We start from the raw sequence: 21,646 nt of genomic DNA on the forward strand, positions 1-21,646 counted from the left end.
GCAGAGGGGCAAAAACCCCTTGGCCTGACTTGAAACTTGAGCTAGGGTCGAAAAGAGTCTTTTTACGCCTAGGGGGAAAGGGATGAAATGAGGGATAATATATAACATTAGGAAGATCCTACATCCCACCTTAAGATTGATATATTATATTGAGAAACACAAAATGTTATTACAAAATAAGTGCAGGAGTGTTAAAAATTCAATCCATAGGGACTTGGTGGCTCATTGGAGAAATGTGAAACCAAGACAGTGATGTCTTTCTAATTGATTGGAGAAATGTGAAACCAAGACAGTGATGTCTTTCTAATACCAATACCCGTCCCAGTGTCCTGTCCCTTGAAATTTATCCAGTACAGTACAGTTCATTTCTACACTGTTATGCCGGTTTGCATCAATATGGCCTGGGCCTATAATTCCCCACGTTAATAAATTTTTTGTTGATTGTGCAGAGAAAACATAAAATTAACTCACTTACATGACCAAGGAGTGTGTAAAATGAAACATTCTGGTACCTATATTTTAACCATATTTCTGGGGAGGCCCCTTTGTCACTCTCTTTGCTGGGGGCTAGTACGCAAGTAACTCTGACCCCCCTAATGTAAAAGTAGATGAACGCTCATGCATACTCGCTTCTTCGTAAGCTTAATAGTTTCCCACACATACCTTAATCAAGGCCTATATGGTAGGAGAAATGCAGGGTTAAAAGGTTTCTAATCCCTAAAACAATATATTAAATGAAGAGAGACTTAACTTAAGACCATTCGTTCCTAAAAAATTCCTAGCTTAGTGGCTTATACTCGTGGTATAGGCTTACAGATATTTTGTAATTAGTACTGTACATTGTTAGTTACAAATGGAGGGGGGATAGAAAAACAACATATTATAAAATAAAATGTGTATATACACTCAACAATAAAATATATAACAAATAATACTATCAAGTTGTGTACATAATATTAATGAGGATTGTCAAAGGACTGATCCATGATGACAGCCATGTCTGGGGCTAGACCCACCACTTGTAGTGTTCTGAATGACAGCCGAATCAACAACATTCTCACATTGTCCCACCTGTAAAAGTAGCAATTGTTAAATACAATTCATATATTTTTCTGTCATACAGCCACAAAAAAAGCCATTTTGTATACAGTGTTGCGGGTGTACAGTAGCTTTTTTCCTCCCAAAAGAGTAAAAAGCCTTTTTAGTCCCTAGGGCGTAAACGTCAGCTGTTGTAAACTCTTGTAAGCGATCACATGTATTGAAATTAGGTTAGGTTAGGTAGTGTTCTGAATGACAGCCGAATCAACAACATTCTCACATTGTCCCACCTGTAAAAGTAGCAATTGTTAAATACAATTCATATATTTTTCTGTCATACAGCCACAAAAAAAGCCATTTTGTATACAGCGTTGCGGGTGTACAGTAGCTTTTTTCCTCCCAAAAGAGTAAAAAGCCTTTTTAGTCCCTAGGGCGTAAACGTCAGCTGTTGTAAACTCTTGTAAGCGATCACATGTATTGAAATTAGGTATTGATTTATAGGTTGTATCTTAGTGATCCATTCTTTTTAATGGTTTGACATAATGATATTATAATGTACACTAAAACAACTGTAATAGACAAAATCATTGAATTACTTACTAAACCGCTGTTTGTTTGCATTGGAAAAATTGAAAGCAAGTTGAAAGTCGTTATGAGAGGTTATCTGTACAAAAAAGGATTTTTTTCTAACTTAATTTGTTCAATCATGTAATATGACAAAAAAATATAGTTCATCAGAGGGGCAAAAAACCCTTGGCTTGAAACTTGAGCTAGGGTCGTAAAGAGTCACTTTGCGCCTCAGGGGAAAGGGATGAAATGAGGGATAATTTATTACATTACAAGGATCCTACATCCAACCTTAAGATTGATTTGAGGTTAAGGATGTAACAGAAAGCACAAGAACCTAATTATTAGGATTTTTTGTGAGGTTAGCAGGCATACTTGAACTTGTACACAAAACTTTACACTATACACAAAACATAAGAATATTTTTCACTGTCACTGACAGCAATATCAACAAAGTAAGAGTAAGGTAAGAAATTAAGAGAAAAGGCATACAATATTTTATGTATGGTGCAAAGTGGAGCCTTTTGTAATGGCTCTAGGTCTAGCCTGAAGTAATGTGAAAACAGTTTCGACCGGGTGTCCTAGGATAGGGAAAAAACCAGTCGCCATCACATACCACAGTCTGATCTCAAAGTGCAGTCGCCCCAGCAGTCCACGTAAGTGTCCGCTCAGACCGGAGGTCTCTGACACAAACGCACCCTGAGTCGCGCTTCTTGCCATCACAGTGTAACGATCGACAGGGTCCCCGTGACCTCTTGCAATGCTACGAATCGTGTTGATGTTCCTGCAAGAAAATCATTGTTTAACAGCTTAAAAATGTTAGTTGAATGGTAATATTGAAAAAAAAAAAAACAGTAGGCCTGGATATTAATGGTGCCAGTATTTATTTAGCACCTTGGTTCATTATTATGGAGTTAATGAGCAAATAAATGGTTGAACTGAAAAGCTTAGAAAACTTAAAATCATTAATTTTGTATCTTATACCTATTTTGGATTCTATTCTGTGACATAGATTAACACAGTCATTGTTAAAGGAGACTAATAATTTATTATAAGGAAGTTCATAGAGTGAATTTTTCAGCAAAATAGCCTAGTAATAAAATTTAATAGGTTATTTCCTATATAGGAAATTTGATAAAAAATAAAATTCCTAATCAGATTACTGTTAGTAACTTTTAGCAAGTTCTGCACACAACTCATTGAAATTGAGATTGTCCAATTAATTTTAGACCAAAGCTCAATTTAGCTCTTGAGTTTCAAAGCATGTAAAGGTTATAACTAGGCCTAAGTGCTTTGGGCTTATTTCAGCAGTTTAAAAACTTTTATGCAGCATTCACAATGTGTTATATCTACAAACTAATATGTTAGCTAAATAACTAGAGCCAGCCTTATTCTACACACCCTATACTTTTCACTTTTCAGCAATATATTTAAAATTCTGTCTGACCCTTTTATTCAAATCAAATCAAAATATTCTTTAATTGTAGTTTCATTAAGAAAATACAATGGTGTCCATATTCTATAACAGTTAGACATGTTCAAAGTAAATAAGAAAGCAGGGTGGGGAAAAACACTGAAAAGCTGGAAAAACCTCTAAAAATGGCTCCAACACCACAATTTCTGCAACAGACAGGATTTTCAAAAGTAGTAAATTGTCTTGTATATTTTATTACTTTTTAAGACTAGGCTAATTATTAAATGTAAAATTCAAATAATCTATTCAATCAACAAACATATTTTTAAAATTCACTAATCATTGATGTCTGCATTCTCTCTGATTGTATGAACAAAAAATTTTGTCTGTTTTTTTTTTTTTAATAATTCAATGATTTCCCATAATTTACTGAACTTTTCTTTAAGACAAATTTTAGAAGTGAAAAAACCACAACCTCAAGGCTAATTGAATTCTAAAAACCCACCACCATTAACTACATTTATTTGGAATTGTACAAAATTGAATTATAACAAAACCCACCGAATAACCAGGATCACTTTGTTCGGCATCGCTCTCAAAACGTTGAGTACCATATCAAAATGGTGTTTAGCGCCCGCAGCTAAAATTTCAAGTTCTTTTTGGGACAATTGAGTTCCAAGTCGCCAATTGTTAAAACGCAATGGAGTTTGTGTTACCATCTCAGCAAGCATGAGGTAGTCTGTGAACAAATTAACCCGTTATTCTTGAGTTGGATGGTGAAAACCATTTGGGTAAAATATTTCTTTCAGGATCTTCAATGTCCACCTACTTTGGATCTTACATTTTGCTCTGACAAAAATATTTTTTATTTGCACAAATCTTTCGTCACTTGCAAGACGAAGAAGTGTAAGTACATATCAGATTATAACTTGCGCCCCTTCGTCCTACAAGCGTCGCTTTGTTTATTTTTTCTTTTACTGTAACGCAACAGCAAAGCAATAAAAAGGGTATAAAAATCTAAAATGTACTAATAACAAAGTCCCATGCTAAATACCTTAAGCCAAGAACAACACACACTAAACAAAACTAAAGGTACCTAGTGACCAGCATAAGCTTGCTCGGAATAGCTTTGAAAATCTCAATTGATCGATCATGGATGGCCATTATCTCAATTCTCAGACGTTCCTTCTCTTCTTCCGGTAAACCCCTGAACACTTTGGCTGTAAGACGAATGCCCTTCGGTGAGAAGAACAAGTCCAAAATGTCCTCCCCCTTTTCGTTCTTGTCTCTGGCCACAAAACGCTGCACCAACGCCGTACAAAACAACCGGTAATTGTCATCTGCAACCATTACTGACAGCTGTAATAACTTTTCAATTTTTGAACTTTAAATTTGTGGCCTTCTTCTGGCAATACACATTAGGTTAACCAGTCTTAAATCCTTAGGAATAGCAGTATAATGTATCAAATTTAATACAATTTATAGAAATTAGGTAAATTGAGCAGTTAATTTTACAGCAATTAAAAATAAAATTTGGTTATATGGATAATGTGTATTGCACTAAAAACCTAATGCAACTAAGCTATGAAAAAAGGCACCTAAAACATAACCGGTACTTCATAAATTTTGTCTTAGTATTTCATAAAGATTTCTATAGGAGACTCGACATCAATCAAACAAAAACATCAAGTTAAGTTTCACACAGAGATAAACATATAAGTAGCAATATGTTTGGGCTTGAGTTTTACGATTTACCAGAACCCCTATCCAACAGTGTGCTTGTTCAGTCCAGCTTGTACGCTTTTCTCTATGTAGTTTTTCACAAATGTCCAATATAATTTAAATTAAATCTAAAAGAGTTCTATCATTTTACAAGGACGGCAAAATTACGTTGTCTATTTTAAGCTGGAAATTACTGTAAGATGAATGTAGAATGGAGTAAGATGCCTTGGCTAGCTTTGTGGATAACCTATACCAACAGGTTTTTTTAATACAAGATACTTTTTTAAATGCCCAATGATCAAGGACAGTTGGGCTCCTACATGGCAGTATTTAATGACATGTCCAAGAGATAACATTAAAAAATATGGTCTGTATGATGAAACCTGTCTTCTGACCCTGCATCTACCTATGGACTGGCCAATGGTTTAAGGCCTGGTCTGGTCCAGGTTCCATCATACAGACTATAATAATTCAACATGTCGTGTTACCATCAACGCCAAGTTCTTTAGAGTGTTTTCGCATGCCGGAATGATCGTTGAGTATGATGGATTTCCACAGGTTACAGAGTGAATGCCTAATTGTCGAAGGTACAACTTCGTACAGTCCATGGTCCAGTAACACCAACTGTGCACGTCCGTCTGTCCCTTTCCTCACCAGCACTACCAACACAAAAACAGATATGAACAACTACAGCCAATGACTGAGGATACTAAAGTTGACTTACTACTATATGAACCAACTGTTGCTAGTTTATTACTAATCAAAATAAAATATAATAGTTAGTTGAATGAGTCTCTTATAGTCTTCATTTTACTATTATTCCTCTAGGTTTTAGCCCAGAATTGTTTTTCACATTACTTCAGGCTAGGTTTAGAGAGGGTTGCGGCATTATCACTTAGCTAAAATCCAATCGTGTTTGGTGGAATTTGAACCCAAGGACGTTGGGGACCCACACTCTACTATTAGATCAGCTCACTCCCCTTATAAAATGAGACTGTTGAGTATCTATGATCCTATGATCCCCATGTTGAAATCTTAAAGAATTTATAATAAAAGACAATGATTACCATTGCCAGGATGAGGGTCTGCGTGGACAAAACCTGTATGAAAGATTTGCTCGGAGAACGCTTTGAACATTTTGTAGTCGATGTCAGCCAATGAAAGCCCCTCCTTGGTCAAAGCTTCTTTCTCGTTTATCTTGATGCCATCGATAAACTCCGTAGTCAGTACCCTCTGAAATTGTCAGTAAGGAAATAAGATTTTTACATGTTTCTGTCCAAAAATAGGTCAACTAAAGATGGCCAGGTCTCAAAAGATTAGGAAATTTTCCAGAAAAATGTATGTTACAGAGATGTTTATGACTGTACGCTATATACAAATGGTGGGTGATGATGATGATACCCTGCGATTTCAGGGGATAATATATGATGGTACCGTAATCATGATCAATAATAAGAATAAGAATCTTTATAACCATAATAATAATGACATTTCTATTCTAAAAAGTTGACTTAACTAATTACGTTTTATTCAAGTAATCAAGTAATTTATTGGTCATTAAATAATCATTGATTACAATAGTCAATAGACCTCGTCAGAGACACACATATAATAGTGTCTTGATAAGAATAATATCACAACAAAGAAGTTGGCCCCCGAAGCGGGGCATTTTTCATACCGATTCCGACCAATTTCTTCGAACCACCTCCCACCACCACGGTAGTTAAGATGCCAAATTTGACTTTGAGATGGTTTTTAACTAAAATATTGTTCACTCCCCCTTTCTCCAAAGATTGTAACTTTATTGCTCTACTAATTAAACTGAAGTTAGTTTTACAGTGCCTTAGCTAATTTCAATCATTAGAGCACTAACCCACAAATAAACTATAACATCACATGACCTGTTTGTTATTCCCCATAAACAAACCCTCTGTGAAATAAATTGCTACAGCCAAGTTATAAATGGGTTTTAATGCAGAAAAAAATCCCCGACATCATCCTGTCCCCAGTAGCACTTTTTACTACAGCTTTTTAAAATAAAAAGGAGGCCTGGGGGCCGAGCCCCCAGCGAGCCAAAGGTAAGTGATCAAGATAACCTGCGATTGCAGGGGATAATATGATGTGTTCGTAATCATGATCAATAATAAAAATAAGAATCTTTATTACCCATTAAACATTTTACAGTGCAATATGGTTCGTCAATACATAATACATAATAAATTGCTAAGTTTCAGTAATTATGACATAAAACAGTGCAATTAAAACTAAAAATGTACATCCTTAGTCTTTGTTGCCATTATCCTACATTGTAGTTGTAGATAGCCTATACTTAGTTTAATATTGTATTGACAAGGTCTGACACATTTAATTGTAATGTGTTCTCAGACCAATAAATTCTTGTTTATCATGTTAACAAGTGTTTACAAACCGAAAAACACGGACCACATACCTTGCTGCTCAGATTCCAAAACACTTTTGGAACGTAGATGAACGGAAAACGATTCAACTCTTGTGCGCATCGTTCTCCGTTCTTTCCTTCGTGAAGGAAATCCAACTCCTGCTCCAAGGTATCCCTCAGTTCCTGTAATAATTGTTCCGTTGATTTTCATAGTAGTCATCATACCCATTTAAAAAAATTTTAATTCTTTTACTCAATGTCAGGCAGAAAGATAAGCCTACTGACACTTTATCATAAAGTACCTTAGGACAGAGCTTTGCTTGGCGAAAAGCATTAGTATAGTCTGAGAGTATTCTTTGATTAACGTCATTTATCCAAATATTGTTTTGCATTCTATTTAATATTCTTCTTTCTGGATCTAGGCTTCCATGGTCACTAACTGGGATAGACCGTGTCAAAAACGACATAACACTACTGTCCACTGACATTTCGGCCTTGATACAGATTGCGTTTTTAGTTTGCTTTGCGTGACTTGCTACAGTTGACAGTTGTCGTAACTGTTTGGTTGACTTCCTACGACTATTGTACAAAAGATAAGTCACCTCGACGATGGCACTGCATTGAGGGTGAAACGTCAGTGGACAGTATTGTTGCGTTGTTTTTTACAATTACCCCAAATCTATGACAAAATTGTACCTCCATTGTTTAAGTCTCAACGTTCATTATTAACTTACATCAACCAAGCAAGTCTCGGCATCACAATAGACAACAAATTAAACTGGAACAAACATACTGATCAACTCTGCAAAAAACTGGCATCAGCAATATTTGTAATAAGAAGAATAAGAAGTATAACCAACCAAAAAACAGCCCTCATAGCATACCATTCATTATTCACTTCACATCTACGCTACGGAATTGCAGCTTGGGGATCCACAGCTCAAAAAAATATGGAAAAACTTTTCACATTGCAAAAAAAAGCAATCAGAACAATAAAAAGATCAGAAGAATCAACCAATCACAAGCCCCTTTTCATCCAACTCAACATAATGACATTAATCTCACTCTATATCTGCGAAACCATAATCCTTACCATCCGATCCAATCCCAACCTAAGACAATCGCAGCACAACCACAACACCAGAAGTAAAACAAACATAGACATACCTCAACACAGACTTCAAAAAACAAACAACACACCCACATACTCTGGATCAATGTTCTACAATCAATTACCCCAACACCTAAAATCAAACACACCCAATTTTGAAAAAAAAATTAAAATTGTATCTAACTGCAAGGCCGTACGACTCAATAAAAGAATACATAGAGGAGCACGCATACACAAAACATAAAACATAAATACATAAATACAAGAAACCTGAATACAGAAAACCCTAAAAAAGGAAGAAAGTTGACGACTCCCCGATCAAACGATTGTGGCGAGGACACCGGAAGTAAGAAGTAAGTAAGTAAGTCTTACCAAAAGGACCCATTCAAAGTCAAACTTGGGATGTATCCAGCCTCCGAACTTGAGCAGTAACTGTACAGTGGCTATGTCTCCCGCAAATCTGTCTTGCAGGTCAATGTACTGAGCCTTGACAGCGACCACTGCTCCCTCATGGGTAGTGGCTCGAAACACCTGTCGACAATAAATTTGTCAATAGCAGCAACGTTTCGTAAACTAGGCACTCAATAGCCCAGTGATTTGGATTTCTCGGTGAACCCTTAAAGAACTTTGTAAGTTAGAATAAGAATTGTAGTTCCACCTACAACAGTAATGGTTATGATCTTGGTATTAAACTATCGACCTCCCTAATTTCAATAGCTAAAATATGCATTTTGTCTTTTGGACAAGTAGTACACCCAAATCACACTCTTTTGACCAAAAGTAGCTTAGCTAGTCAGTCTATAAGTAGTTATTTAGGGTATGTTTTCACTTTCATAATACATAATATTATCAACACAATAAATATACATTTTCAGTGATCAAACAAAATGTTTTTTGCGCAACTGGCAAAAAGGTGACACTATCAAATGAAAACTTAAATATCATAAAAAATATTAAAAAAAGGCGACAGATCTATTTCAAATCATGAGATACAGGTCAAGATAAAATTTAGGGCATTTACAGTGGATCATTATCATTTGAACAAAATCAAAATCATTAGCCTATCTATTGCGACAAAATTGAGATTTCTTCACAAATTCTTGGTTTCAAAATTTGTGTTGCTAGTTGAAATACCCCAGCTGCATCAAAGCTAAAAACAAAGCGAATTAACATTTGCCTGATTATTTTCTAAAATATCTCCCCAAAAATGTCAGATTTATTATCTACTAGCTGTACCCACGGGCTTTGCCCCGTTTAACTTCATAAGTATTCGCATGGCTCAATCACGTCCCGGTTGAAGTTCGTTCGCTACGCTCACTCGCCTTCAGGTTGGAAATCGTTCGCTGCGCTCACTTGTTTTCAGGTTAGCTCGTTCGCTACGCTTACTCGCCTCCAGGTTGATGTTCGTTCGCTACGCTCACTCACCTTTTGGTTGCAAATTAGCTGTTGTCATACATTTAAAAAAGTCATCCCTTTTATTGTTTATAATACAGTACTTTTATAAAGGTTTTTATGTTTTAATATTTAACATTGGAGAATTTAAACGTTGTTAAGTGCACAGGTGTGCTGCGATTGGGTTTTAATACATTTGGACTTATTTAAAAGTAAAATAGTTTTCTGTGCTGCAATCTGTAGAAACACTGTGGCACTATTTCAAATCATGACTAATGCTAATACAGAATGTTGTAGTTATTCAAACGTACAAAACAGTTGGTGAAAGTAAACATCTGCTTTTAAATTATATTTATTTGTAAACATTCTATATCAAAAAGTCTGACATTGGCCCACTTAAAACCCTCTGGGGCAGAGCCCTTTTGACGGATCTGCACCAAACTTCACTCGAACCATCCTTGAAAGATGCTTAATAATGTCTGAAAGTTTCATTACAATCTGTCGAGCGGTTTCGGAGTCCATAACGTATATACACATATATATTCATACATACATAGTTCCTCTTTTATAGATATAGATTTAAATAATGATTTAACAAGTACAAGTTTTTGGGGGGTGTTTTTTTTTGTGAAATGTTAATATTCATATAAAATAAATACATTTTCCAAATTAAAGCGAAATCTGTTCATCAAGAAGCAAACTACAACAATTGACTTACCCTCCATAAGAATAACGTGGGAATTTAAAATTTACATTAATAAAAGACAAAAGTATTGTGTCTGTTGTTGTGTTGTATCTTTTGTGGCAACTGCCAAACCATCAGGTTCATCCATTTATACAATTCGTCATACACTTAAAATTGAAAACACAAAACACACGTTCACAGGACACATTTAAGAAATTAATTTAATAAAGTGGTTTAAATACCTGCATAAAAGTTATCCAAAATGTTGCTCACGGCAACCGGTTTCAATCCACAATAGGGATCTTCATCAGGCCAATCAGGATGTCAAAACATTTTTTATCTTCTTGTGAAGGTCGTCAAAAGGTGTAAAAAACATGCACACATAGTCACAAACACGAAACACGGACATTTAACACTAAAGACACGGCCGAAATTATTGCGACAACTCATCCCCGGCGAAGGTATAGTCAAAATTTCGGCCGTGTCTTTAGTGTTAAATGTCCGTGTTTCATATTTGTGACTATGTGTGCATCTTTTTAACGCCTTTTGACGACCTTCACAAGAAGATAAAAAATGTTTTGAAATCCTGATTGGCCTGATGAAGATCCCTATTGTGGATTGAAACCGGTTGCCGTGAGCAACATTTTGGATAACTTTTATGCAGGTATTTAAACCATTTTATTGAAATATTGGTTATCCGGAGGCTAAATCACAATGAAATTAATTTACATTAATTAGATCAACGTCGCCATGCGTGCATTTGGTTGAGCCGGCAGTGGGGTAACATGACTACATTATTAGAATTCTTAGATGTTTAATATTTTGCACAAACCTGAGCTAAACTAGCAGCTGCGATTGGTTCTTCATCGAAGGTGGCAAACATGTCCGTATGTGGAACTCCAAAATCCTCCATAAACAGTTGTCGTACCTCATCCTTGCCTCGGGTTAGACATCGGTCTTGAAGAGCCTGAATTGCAGTCATTAGCTATTAATCATTTTTTATAAATGACATCTACGAGAAAGTTGAATCCTTATGAGCTTCATTGTCATTAAAATTAAGTTATTGTACTTCCAGCTTTTCTGGTACAGTGCATTGTAAATTTATATAATCAGCAAATGCTGCACTTAATAAGAAAACATACAATCTTCCATTTTCTTGATCAGCGCCAGATTTAGGGTACTTGCAACCTTAGTTTTTTTTTTTTTTTTTTAATTAATTGTTAAGCCCCTGAGCTGTAGATATTATTGGAAGACTAGATTACTTACGTCAATAGCTAATTGAATCGTGAATTTCACGATTCAATGAGCTATTGACGTAAGTAATCTAGTCTTGCAACCTTAGGCCAAATTAACCTGAACGTTCCCAACTCCAGGTGGTACTTTGCCGCAGTTGCAGCAAAACAACAACATCTCCTCAAGAACATCTCCCTCAATCACAGAGACACTATAATCGCCACCTATATTATTAACATTTCCCGCGATGACGGGACATCGTCAATGTCGCCTGCAACCGTAGATAATTATTGTCAGAATCAGAATATAAAAATTCAATTTTTATTGTAAAAAATAAAATTGAATTTCACTGTAGAACCCAAAATACCTAATGCTCGACCAGTTGAAAAACCTTGAAACTATATTGCAGTCTGTTTCACTCCCTCTAAACAAGACTGAAGTTAGTTTCACATTTAAAAATTTCATAGCGTGTTCAAATCAAGTTTTATAAGCAAAGTAGGAACATTTTGTGGCAGTCCATGTCGCTTACCTTGAGTGTGACAATATACGGACGCGGCAACACATGGTCCATGGAGACTAGACCTTGCCCCAACTTGATGTAGAGACCTCCGTTGCTGAGACATCCGGACAGTATGAGGTCTGCCGAGCGCTGGTGTACTTTATCTATTGCCTCCTCGTATTCCTGACTGCCTTCCTCTAGCCCCAGCAGAGACCACCAGTAGTCTAACGTCACCACCAGACCTATCCTGGATGATCTGCAAGAGGCAATGTGAATTAAGAATTAATATAACATTAAGTTCATGAAACTTATAGGGAATATTGATTATTCCTGAGGTAAATCGTTACAGTTTTTGTTATGTATTATTTAGAATGTTTCATTCATCCTTCACTCATATTAATCCTTACATTAGCATTTAGGTGAATCCTTGGTTTAGTTGGTAGAGTGACAGACTACGAGCCCATGGGTTCGTGAGTTCTCATCAACGACAATGTCCACTACTAAATTTTATCAGTTCCAGTTCACTCAAACACTTTGCTGACTCACACATTTTTTGCTAGATGTTCCACTTAACAGCTTGAGGCCTATGTGGTTACACAAATGGAAGATTAAAAGAGAATAGGTCAACCTCTAAAAAAATTACGTCTTCATTATAATTTGTGATACACTGGCATTGAATTTTATTCTTTGTGCTATGTTATTCATTAGTACCAGTATTGCTTTCCAACAACTGAGTGATAAAATAAGACCACTGTACGGGCACTATTAAAAATGCATTTTGAAACCACATTTTTTAACGATGTACACACTGAGATTTACACTATCCTAAAAAAACAGATTTTTTTATGAATACCGTATGAAGATTGACTACCTACCTTACAAACCTAACTACACCACCAGCCGTAACTTTGACGAGCCTTTGCTGTTGGGTATCTAAAGTGTAGTAGTACGCACCACCAGCGGCCAAGGTTGCTGCAGCTGCGTACTTCCATACATGACTTTTATAAACACTCTTCTTCTCATTTTCCACAGACTTGTGGAAATTTCTCAAGCAGAGCTTACAAATATTTCTTCCGAGCTTTAAGCCTGATACCATATTGCTGGAATTACACATAAAATAAGCTATAACACATATATTTTATGTTCAAAAATTTACTTTGGTATTGTTACATGACAATGCTGCATGTCAATTCAAACTACCGGTAACTTAATGGCTACAAACAAAAATAACAATAAACTGATTTAACCTTTACACTATTTTAACAACGTACCTATAAAACTAGATTAGCTAACGTAACTAGGCCCAAAAGCTACCAAAAGAATTTATGTATGAGTTTTAAACGTACCGGAAAGTGAAAATAAGAAACGGACTAGGCCAATAGGAGCACTATTATCTTGACAAAATAGCCAGACCTAATCTCATAGCATATGATATTCTAGGCCTATATAAATCGTTTACCCAATTGTTAAATTATTGTTTAGGCTTAGCTAAATAGTTGGTAGGTCTACATTATGGGACCACTGAGACTTAAGGTACAGAGAAAACATTCAGTATAGACGAATAAATTTAATTTAATTTCATTGCATCATTTAATTTAATTTCAGTACCGGGAGTAGGACTACACTTAATCTTAGATGTTTTGGTCTCGAGGAAAATGAAACGTCATTATTGTCTTCCCCAATTGCGGCAAAATTTTGAATATCTCCTGCGGCCGCAGAGACATTGTCATCGACACTCGCGGGGAAATGTTCTCGTCGATATCCGCGATAGCGGCAAAAGCGTAGGCTTAATCTTTCAATTTCGTGAGCGTGATCCTTGCAGAGAAAAAGCTTTTACTTTTATTGTGGACGTTAGCCTCCGGATTGCCAAATAATATTAAAAAAGGTTCAAATACCTGCTATTAGGCAATCCAAGTAAACGGCAAGCCTACGAAGTATACAAATCCAAAGTGCAGCCTCCTAATAGTAAGAAATTAAATTAAATGAAAATCTTTCATTAGCATCAATGAAAGAATGGGATTATTTATTTAGCTAGTGCACTAGCCACCTAGGTTCAATCGCCGATTTGAACGTACAAAATTATCAAGTTCATTTAGTTTAATCATTATAGAGGGAGAGGGCCCTTTGTGGTGTGACCCGCCGGGGGCTAGGAGGAAAACATTAATGTTTTATCCTCCTAGGCCGGGGGCCATATTGGTTCTAAATACAGCCCTATTATGGCGCCTTCACACAGTCAACAAGGACAGTTGATGCAACTTGCATGACTGAAGACAATTTTTTACTTAGGTTGGTAAAGAATATATCGATCGGTCAATTAATAGTGTCAGTTGAGCTGTTGTAAGCTACTTGCTCTAGTGCCCTTACTGGTTTTAACAAATTTTTGTCATAAAAAACATATGGTAACTTAATTCTCATATAAATATTTTTATGGTAGGTTGGGGCCCGTGTGGCTGAGCCTGTCGCACAATCGCGGGCCCGTGTCCTGGTAAAATTTCCTGACAAATCCCTGTCAGGGCTTACGGGCCCCCTAGCTCGCAGCCACTGTATTTCTTGTACCATAATAGAGCTGAAAGCTCAGGGTTGTCCCATAAGCAAGTTTCATCTGTACCTCACTTCTCTATGGTGGGACCCAAACTAATTTATTATAAAATAAAATAGGCCTAATGCTTTTCGAGTCTTTACTTTACATTTGAAATTAAGGCCTAATAAAGGCGGTTGAGTAAAATGACGTGCTTTCAGGTAAATATGGATCTTAACGACACTGCTAGCAATTTCAAGACATAAGTTAGGTAATTTTTAATTTTTTATTTTATTTTTTAACTTACAAAAACAATGTTGTTTAGAGGGCTATCAGGTAAACTGTAGGAAACATCTCTGACGATTTATAAACTACCTTTAATTATGTATGAGTTCTAACCGGCAGGTTAAGTTATGCCTTTACACAACCTAGGCTAGGTCCTATTGCAAATTTTTTTGTTAGTGGTCAATCATTTAATGAATACAGTAGGCCTACTGTACCTTATAACTTATACTTCAATACCTGTATAACTAGGCCTACATTTTAATTCGAGAATGGATTACATAATGACAAAATATTTTTTAACCTCTTAGTTTTTGACTTAGCAATTATTGTTAGCCTAACTTAATGTAATATAAACCATGCAAATTAGAAGGATTAGAATGTTAGGTTTACTATAATGAACTTACCGAGGATAAAATGAACTTGTATTTTCCGATTTACCAGAACAGTACTGTGAATAATTAGAAACTTGGAGACAGGCTATTCAAGCAAACTTTCTTTTGAACTTCTCCCAAAAATGCTTCACTAATGATAAACATCATACTGAATAAACTTCAAGAAGGCTGGTAATAGAGAAATAACACTGTTGGGTGACAAGATAATTCGCTAACGATTCATTTTAATAATAAAAAAAAGAAATGGCACGAATTTCTAAAATTAATGTAAACATGGCCTTAACCTTAGTTTCAAGTGCGATTCGATTTCACTAAGTTGAAGTTCACTCGATACTCATTTCACTTCAGAGACGAATGACATATTTACACTTTTTTGATGTCGTCTGCTCCCTCTTTCGTTGCCGTACTTTCACTATGGCTCGGCGGTGGAGCCATACACATGAAGCTTCGCCGTACACCACAGTTTATCATTCCATTCCTCGTTCACTTGGTCAGTGCAATTTGGAAGGTGGAATATAGGTGTGATATAAAGATGATTGTATATATATTATGGACAGGACAGGGCCAGGTAAGTTAGGTGTTAGTGTTGTTGGTATATTTAAAAACACAATTTTTATTGTATAGTCTTAAATCATTACAGTACGGTCCACGAGAGTCTGCAGTTATGGGAGGAGCATATTTACCACGTGACTTCGAAGGAGCCAATGAGGTCAGTGCGGTGTTGCTAAATCTAATAATACCAGCTGATTAAAAATACTGTTTAGTATATTTTTATTAGTGTCAAAATAATTAGTGAACGGGCGATGTTGCAACGTCGCGCTAGTCCAGTCTTGCTATTGGCTGCCGCGTCAACTGCAGATTCTCCGTCACCCCTAGTAGTATAGACCTGAATAATGCATCGTTTATACCAGAGACTGGAGAAAAAATGTTAAAAATAAAACAGAACAAGAGGAACTTATTGACACTAAAACAAATGTATCCTGTCCAGTGCAACATAGGTAATGCATTGTAAAACTTTAATCATGTATATGAGTTTACTTGGCACATTCTATATTTTCACAGAGAATGTAACTTAAATGGTCCTTAGGGATATTATTTGACTGATCACAAGGCATATCATTCCATTGAAACTTGTTACTTCCCGGCCAAAAATTGTCCTTCCCATTGGCTTGCACACAATGCTCAAGGTTTAATGGATTTTTTCTCCAGTAATGAAAATCGTTTGGCTCCCCTGGTTTCCAGTTTTCAAATTTTGTGTACTTCAGGTCTGTTTCATCTTCCCATTTAAAAAATCCTTCTTCCTTTATGTCTGAAAGTCCAAGCCAAACGTTTTCATTTGCCAAACCTGAAAATCAATGTTTCCAAATAGAATTAGTTTGTTGATTGAAAAATGGTTTCTCTGAACAAGTGTTAGTAGAACACTACAGATGAAGGTCAACACTACTTTGTATATAAATCTTTACTTAATGGGGAGACATTGGCAAATTTAATTTTGCCAATCTTCAATCTTCTTATTTATACCTCTCATCTCTATTTAATATAGGGAGGTATTCAAAACATTTTTTTTTGCTTAATTTAAAGTGCCATGAAGGATGAAGGAGACAAACTATTTTGAATCGCCACAACCTAATCTGTATAACTTACCATTTGTAATCATTAATCGTTCAATTTGATCCTGTTCATTCTGATTTTTTAAAGTGGCCATTTTCCTCCCTTTACTTTCACAATATTTTTTAGCAGCATTCCAAGTCACCTGAAAAACCAATGTAAACACAATTTCTGTCTTAATACTGTTTCAATATTTTGCATCAATCTTAACATCATGTTACTCCTAGTCACAGAGGAAACTTGCTTGTGGGGCGACCGTGCTCTGTCAGCTCTAGTAGGCTATGTTTTGCCGGAAACATACCGTAGGCCTACTTGTGACGAGCAAGGAAGAGCCAGAGTGGCGAGAATAGTGCACAAGTTGGCAGCAAGTTCCTATCACGTGTACAAAGGTCTTCCTCTTGCATGAGTGTAGTAGTTAGTAGTAAATGATGGCAAGGGGGGTTAGAAAGGCATTAGTGCTAGACACCAGCGGCTAGTCACTTAAGTGCACCATTGAATGTTTCATCTACTTCAGGCTCTGTGTGGTGCAAAACAATATCGGATTACTCAGTCAGAACATACAGTATAGATGATAATTCTATACAATTACTCTCAGTAAATTTATGTTTATACCATAAATCTGATTGCTTCAGTAAAGTCAGTAAATCCCAGTACCTGATTTAAATGCCAATCAAATCAGCTGAAAAAGCTTCTCAGCTGAAGAGACTATACACTAGTCTACGGACTTGCAACTTATATTGTGGTGAGTATAGGAAATCTACTCTGAAGCCAGCTTGTACAGTTCTAATCTACAAATCAATAATTCGGCCCTTGATTACATATGCATCTCCTATCTGGGGATTAGCTATATCAAAAAACAAACTCTTCAAAATTCAAGTGATTCAAAACAAAATTCTAAGAATAGCGGTGAATGCTCCCTGGTTTGTTAGAAACAGGCATATACATGAAGAACTAGGAGTGGAGTCTATCTCGGCCTTTATTGAAAAAAACCACCTCAAAATTTCTAAAATCTTTAAACGATGTTCCTGGTGCATTAACTTTTCATCTTGGTGAAGCAACTGAGAACAGGAGGCTACGTCGAAGGCTCCCTCAAGATCTATTGGATGAATGAAGCCTAAAGACGATTAAATTATTCTCTAAATTAATTATGTTACAGGGTGTACCAGGTTTGGGCGAACCCACGATGTTATTATAGTTAATTTCTTTTTAATTTTGTTAACACTTCTGTGTATAATGTCTACATTGAACCAGAAATAAATGCTGTAAAAAAAAAAATATATTGTGGTGAGTGGTTTGAATAAAGGTTAGACCTACCTTTTTGAGAGGTTGACTGAAGGAAAATGTCTTCACTGTCTGCTTGCAGGAAATTATTCTTGAAACATTCACAACTATAACAAATGTACATACAATAACAAACATCTTTAGAGCAATAAAGGCCTCAGTACTTTGAAATCTTGAATGTTAAAGATAACCTTCATGCATAGCAGAAATATGGTTTATAGCAAAAAATTTTAATTTAATCAATGTGCTAATAGGAAGATAAATTTTTCAATGTAGCATCCGAATCACGTTGAATGAAAAAAAATGTTTGTACTCGTTTCTGCGTAGGTAATTCTTTAATGTTAAAAAGTGACAACCTTCTGAAAAACCCAATTTTTCTCATCCTCCTAAAATAAAAAAATAAAAAAATTGGCTTACTTAGAAGCAGGTATTTCAACTAGTTTTCCAAGAAAGTTCTTGTATGTCATGAGAAGAAACTCTGTATTGTAAGGGGAGGTGTTTTAAACAAAAATATTTTTAGGGTTACCAAAACCAAACATACCTTTATAATGACAGTCCTTTTCATCATCACCTCCAGGGCAATCAAGATATCTATCACATACAGCAGCCTTCATGATAAAGTGGCCAGACGCGCATTGAAACTGGTCTGTTGCTGTTCTACATGGTCCTGGGTGGGAATAATACGAGACATCACTAATCAACCACAGTATGGAAAAGGATAAACAAGAATAAATGTTCACAATCACAGCACAATAAGGGTTTCAACATTTTATAAGTTTCAGTTATCACTGATTACTTTCAACAGAGAAAATTTATTCAATTTATCTTCCTAAGAGGGAAACTAGAAAACTGTCTTTTCAAATTTACGCAGCTAATGAGGGGATTTCCTAACGATTGATACCTAACAACAATCTTTCCCGGGTCAGAACAGTTTTATGTCGTTTGCCCTCTTTTTGTTTGCTCCTCCCATCAGGATCAAAAGTAAGAGATGCGAATCTTTCACAGCAGCAGCTTTGCTTGGTCAAAATACAACCATGCACAATTCACCAAATCGTGTGGCATCTTGAGAGTTACATCAAAATAAACTACATTCTATTCACAAACATTTGTGCCACTGAGAATAGATTTTTGGCGGTTTCCGCTTCTGGGAACACCATTAAATTACCTAAGACAAGAGAAGAAATGACTCCGCTCTATGCACTCTGCTTCCTCGCCTGGAAAACCCAGCTTAAGGCTTTTAAAAAATTATCTCTTGCATCAATTTCATATTTTTTTATAAAAACAAAAACACACCTAGATTGCAGTCACGTTCATCTTCTCCTCCAGGACAGTCAATATAACCATCACACCAAGCTTTCCCCAGGATACAATGACCAGAGGGGCATTGGATCTCATCTTCTCTACATCCTGGAACAGGGGTATAAAACTATACTAAAAACTTTCTATAGTAGGTTACAGTTATATCATTAACATTGATGTTCAACTATAAATCTTAACTATATGGCCAAAAATGGCATTTTCTGGTTCAAATTAAGCATAGTCAAATTAGCTTCTCATTACTCACTTCTGTAGAAGTTCGATCTTCTTTAAAAACTTATTCTGTGATAGTTGGTGCTATAGTATACAATACAATGGTATTTCAGTTTTATTTTGTTCAATTTCTCTAATTTAATCTTCATCCTGAGGTTGACAGTTACAGCTTATATCATTATAATCAATAGTATCAATCATTGAGATGAGGATGCTATCTAGGCGCGTATTTTAACCCAAATATGAATGAAGGATGAGTGTAGATTAGTGTGGGATAATCTGTAGCTTTGTTACTGACTAAGATCAGCTGTTTCATTAGTCAGGATCATTATTAAAGCCCATCAGGGACGGCTGGGTCCAGTTTCGAACCATCAAAAAGCTACTGATTTCTCTCGGGATTGATCTGGCGACCTTTTGATTGCTAGGTGAGCACTGGAAAGGGGTCACCTGCATTTCTATCAATATACATACATGATGTCTTTGTATTTCCAGGGTAGAAAAACAGCCCCTGAACAGTTAAATATAAAAAAAATAATTAAGGTAGAGCTACAACACTTGGTACTGTAATTGTTAACACTGTTATGAAATCTAGCAAAATAGAATGTGAGAGAGTTTAGAATACATAAATACCTCGAACTGAGCAGAAGGAAAGCACAAGTACTTGAAGTACAAGTACTACCTTGAACATTGTTCAAAAAGAGAGGTAAGCTCGAACAACCAACCAATATATTACGTATCACATATACACCATTAAATTTCTTATCAAGATTTGATTTCCCATAAAAGCGTGAGCGAAGCCAAATTGCCAAGCAAATGTTTTAGTTTTCGGAAAACTGGGCAATAACTGTTGGTGTACACGAATTTAAATTAAGCGTGAACTTTTGTTATGAGCAATCATGGTTAAGAGTGTAGTTGTTCTAATATTTGAACAGTTTTAGGACTTTGTAGAAGAAAGTTAAAGTAAGGTAGAGATAAGATCCCTTTGATAAAAATTGATCCACGACTTGATTCACTTTCATAAGTAAAAACTTAAATTTACTAAGAAAGCACTATAGGTGCTTTTAGTTAGTAGTTAATAAGTGTAACAACTATACTGAAAATGCCATTAGTTTGGAAATATGTAAAAGTAAGGGTATTAGAAAGTTTGACATCAACAGTTTCAAAACACCTTTTTACCCATGATATTACAGTGCACAATTTAATTGATAACACGTTTTACATTTTTAATAATATTGATCTACTACTTGTGATTAGGAATGATTACCCAATTTATAGAAATCAAGCAAACTTTTATAATAAGTTGTTTCACTGAATTTATACAATATTAATGTCCCTTTTCCATCAGTTATTTATGAATATATAATATATACTGTAGATGTAATATTTTATACTCTGCCTTTCCTTCTTTACTTTGCGTTATAGATTGTCAATCACATGTAATTTATTTTGTTTATTTATTGACTGTTTGTAAATAGCTCCTATCATGTTTTGAGTGTGATTCTTTATTGAATTAAAAGCCTCATTCTGTTCAGGTAAATATTCCCATTTCTATAATAATTTATTCACAAAAATGTAGTAGAGTTAAATCCAGAATAAAAATCCATCTACAGTTTGGAATCACTGGCAACACAGGTTCTAAAATTGTATTAGAAATGCCAATGCTTAATATGAGGAAGACAAATTTCGCCTTCTTATCAATTATTATCACCTACAACATTTTATAAATACGCAAGACAATGCAATTCTTACAATAAAGCTGTCCTAAAAAATGTATCTGTTAAACCTGTAAACAAAGTTTTTCCTAGCCAAAAATTGTTTTCTCGCCGTCAAGAACCAAATGAGTCTGTTGACCGGTGTTTAGAATCAAGAATACTTAGTCGTGACTGTCAATCCAAAGCAGTTACAGCCGAAAGCAATCGTGATGACTGTATTCGTTACTAATTTATTACAGATCTACTAAGTCCTGTAATACA

The 21,646-nt window shown here is 35.6% G+C and overlaps 2 protein-coding genes across 5 annotated transcripts; both read right to left on the minus strand.

Moving 5' to 3' along the window:
* Nucleotides 1-880: 880 nt before the first annotated feature.
* On the minus strand, nt 881-15,553 carry LOC128994674 (uncharacterized aarF domain-containing protein kinase 5-like). 4 transcript variants are annotated; one of them, XM_054419378.1, is made up of 11 exons: nt 15,267-15,553; nt 12,935-13,159; nt 12,090-12,315; nt 11,160-11,294; nt 8,623-8,781; nt 7,191-7,322; nt 5,809-5,974; nt 5,230-5,400; nt 3,581-3,758; nt 2,222-2,389; nt 881-1,071 (listed from the first exon to the last, which is right to left on the minus strand). In XM_054419378.1, the coding sequence occupies exons 2-11, from the start codon at nt 13,153-13,155 to the stop codon at nt 957-959; spliced, it is 1,671 nt and encodes a 556-aa protein (XP_054275353.1). In that variant the 5' UTR covers nt 13,156-13,159; nt 15,267-15,553; the 3' UTR covers nt 881-956. The 4 variants fall into 4 exon arrangements, with proteins under 4 accessions (XP_054275353.1, XP_054275352.1, XP_054275351.1 ...); XM_054419377.1 differs by lacking the exon at nt 3,581-3,758 and adding an exon at nt 4,116-4,359 and having other exon boundaries at nt 15,301-15,549; XM_054419376.1 differs by lacking the exon at nt 3,581-3,758 and adding an exon at nt 4,116-4,359 and having other exon boundaries at nt 15,267-15,549.
* A 735-nt stretch (nt 15,554-16,288) lies between these two features.
* On the minus strand, nt 16,289-20,353 carry LOC128995521 (macrophage mannose receptor 1-like). The gene is made up of 6 exons (XM_054420539.1): nt 20,304-20,353; nt 19,437-19,550; nt 18,685-18,810; nt 18,177-18,250; nt 16,899-17,007; nt 16,289-16,599 (listed from the first exon to the last, which is right to left on the minus strand). The coding sequence occupies exons 3-6, from the start codon at nt 18,755-18,757 to the stop codon at nt 16,289-16,291; spliced, it is 567 nt and encodes a 188-aa protein (XP_054276514.1). The 5' UTR covers nt 18,758-18,810; nt 19,437-19,550; nt 20,304-20,353.
* Nucleotides 20,354-21,646: the final 1,293 nt, after the last annotated feature.

This window comes from Macrosteles quadrilineatus, unplaced genomic scaffold (genome assembly GCF_028750875.1).
Source record: "Macrosteles quadrilineatus isolate MER2022 unplaced genomic scaffold, UCM_ALF_1.0 Scaffold_5__1_contigs__length_97177068, whole genome shotgun sequence".
NCBI lineage: Eukaryota > Metazoa > Arthropoda > Insecta > Hemiptera > Cicadellidae > Macrosteles > Macrosteles quadrilineatus.